Below are 2500 nucleotides of genomic sequence, written 5' to 3'. Positions count from 1 at the left end.
CATGTGATTACCTATTAATAATATACATGAAACAATTCGAGATGGTTAAGCAGAAGAAATGCATGCGTATCACGCAATCAGGGAAAAATTGTGCCATAAATTGCGCCATCCAGGGTGTGCGCTTGATTTGAAAACAAAAGATTTGATTGGTTGTGATCAAACCCTATTGTTTATTAGCCAATCATCATCCAGAATTTCGATGTGTCATTTGCACTGGTATTACACTTTTTGCAATGTTACACTTGAACTGCACTGCTCTCAGCCAATCAGAATCGAGTAATTTTTCACGTACATTATTAGACTATTTAAGGACGGTGCCTACTAATTCAAAAGTATTTTTGTCCCGGTTTATGATTATGCGGGAAATGTAGATATTACCAAGTGTTATTGAAATCAAAAAAGAAAAGCGGGGGTAACCACGCATTTTTCAAAGATAATTCATGAACAATATTTGTAAAAAGCTTTAAAATACAAAAGCATGTCTGGCGTTCGTTTTCAAATTGAAGCTTATTTATCTCTGAAAAATGCATGGCTACCCCCAATTATCTTTTTGGATACCAATAGTACTTACTAAGATCTACTTTCTCTGCATAATTTTAAACCGCGCAAAATATTCCTGTGTTAGTATGCATCACCGATAGGAAATCCGAGTATCTCGAGATGCGCAGAACGTATGCGCAATAGCAATAGTAGGCACCGTCCTTAATCATTAAAGAGGTATATACAGATCCTGTTCACAACCACCTAGTGACGCAAAGGATGGCTACATCTCTGGGGAACTTTCCACCCTGCTGCATCGGTGCACGGGGAGACGGAGACAACTATTTGGCTTCAATAGACCAAAAGGAAGGAAATAACGAAGACCCTCTTCAGCGATGAAGAACAACTAATGCTCACTTGTAGAGATGTTGTTAGTGGGGCCTTTCAGACAATGACAACAGCATTATTTCTCTCACATTGACCGAATGCAAAAATGAATTGCCATCTTCAACACGTGTAAAATTGAAAGAATTTTGGCTGTAAAGTGACGCTTGTCAGACTAATTTTCAAGAAGACAAAAGAAGAATTTACTGGCGGCCATTTTCAAGTTTGCATTCGGTCTATGGGAAAAAGGCTTTGGACTTATTTTGTTTTTTTGTTTGTTTGGTTATTTGTCACATTACAACCTTTCCTCTCACACTTGTACACACCACTTTCTGCTAATCCAGAATCAACCTCGTTCCCAGGATCTCTCTTCTCTGCTTCCACGGTCGTCAACGACGACAACGACAATGGAGGCAGGGAAGAGAGACCCTGATAACGAGGTTGTCCCAGAATGGACCCGTGAGCATTCAACTTACAGGAATCATGACTTTTGCAAGATGAATGAAATCTCCGTGGTTTCCTTGAGCTGAAGGTACAAGAGTCAAGTAATAGGAACCATCTCTTGCAAACAATGGGCTGGGAGGCTGCAAAATTCAACGGAGCTGTTATTATGAAGCAGTCACCCGTTACAAGGAAGCAGGGACGGCGAGGTAGTGAGAGCACTCCGCGCTTCCCAACAACTTGTGGACCTGGGTTCGATTCCCAGACTTGACGTCACATATGGGACCGCTAAGATGGACCAGTCACGGACGGAGCAACATATATAGGTTGCCAAATTCTTTCCATTTCCTGTTTCCATTTTCTCGTACATAAAAAGAAAAATGCGAGAAATGTTTTCTAGTTAGTCATGTCGGAGTTCCAGTACGAGTTTTACTTTCCAGGACCGTGCACGTGGAAGAAGATAAAGAAAACAATATAATCCAATTACACAAAAACCTTATTGAACTAGCTTGTTTAATCCGTACTGAGAAAATATTGGTGTTGTTCCTTTTTTTCAAGTTTATGGAACTCCTCTTTCAGGCTTGGTTCATAAACTTGCAAAACAAAGAACTCGACAAATATTTTCCCAATGCAGGAAATGCGGCTAGTTCAATAACGTCTATATGTTGAGCTTGGGGTGCTGTGTGTTTTTTCCGTTGTGAGAATAGCCTTTTGCAAGCTTTCAGACCATAGTCTACCAACTATGCTCAAACATTCGGGAAACTGAATAGCGAGAAACGATTAGGATCTGGGGTCGAGGTAAGCGTTGCCTTGACCCCAGCTCCCACGCGCTTTCTGGCTATCTGGGAGCATGGAACGAGCTAGTTAGGGACTCGTTATGATGAATTGGTTCACAATCTGAAAAGAAATAATGGTACCGTAAGTACTTACCAAGTACGATTTTGAATTCACCCAACCATTTTTCGCGTTTAAATGCTGATTCTGATGTTATGTGGATAAAAAGGTAACAAAATGTAAGACAGGACAGCATCATTTGAAAGACAGTCATTTGTTATTGGTGCCATCAAGAGCGAGTTCCCTCGACTTCCCTTCGCGATAAAGACGAGCATCTCTTGAGAACTGGGACAATACATTTTTCTGTGAGTTTTGGCAAATTTGTGCCTGGAATGTCATCCTCGTTTAGATTATAGACAAA

The 2500-nt window shown here is 40.6% G+C and overlaps 1 protein-coding gene across 3 annotated transcripts in view; it reads right to left on the bottom strand.

Moving 5' to 3' along the window:
* LOC138049214 (dipeptidyl peptidase 4-like) overlaps window positions 1-2500 on the bottom strand; it is a 47994-nt gene that overhangs the window by 15816 nt on the left and 29678 nt on the right. For all 3 annotated transcript variants that reach the window (XM_068895386.1, XM_068895384.1, XM_068895385.1), the window contains exons 10-11: window positions 2236-2286; window positions 1341-1448 (exon numbers count right to left, since the gene is read on the bottom strand). In XM_068895386.1, coding sequence (XP_068751487.1) covers window positions 1341-1448; window positions 2236-2286 — 159 coding nt within the window. The remainder of the gene's footprint in view (window positions 1-1340; window positions 1449-2235; window positions 2287-2500) is intronic.

Source organism: Montipora capricornis, chromosome 5 (genome assembly GCF_036669925.1).
Source record: "Montipora capricornis isolate CH-2021 chromosome 5, ASM3666992v2, whole genome shotgun sequence".
Taxonomy (NCBI): Eukaryota; Metazoa; Cnidaria; class Anthozoa; order Scleractinia; family Acroporidae; genus Montipora; species Montipora capricornis.
This window is presented reverse-complemented; position numbering and strand designations above follow the sequence as displayed.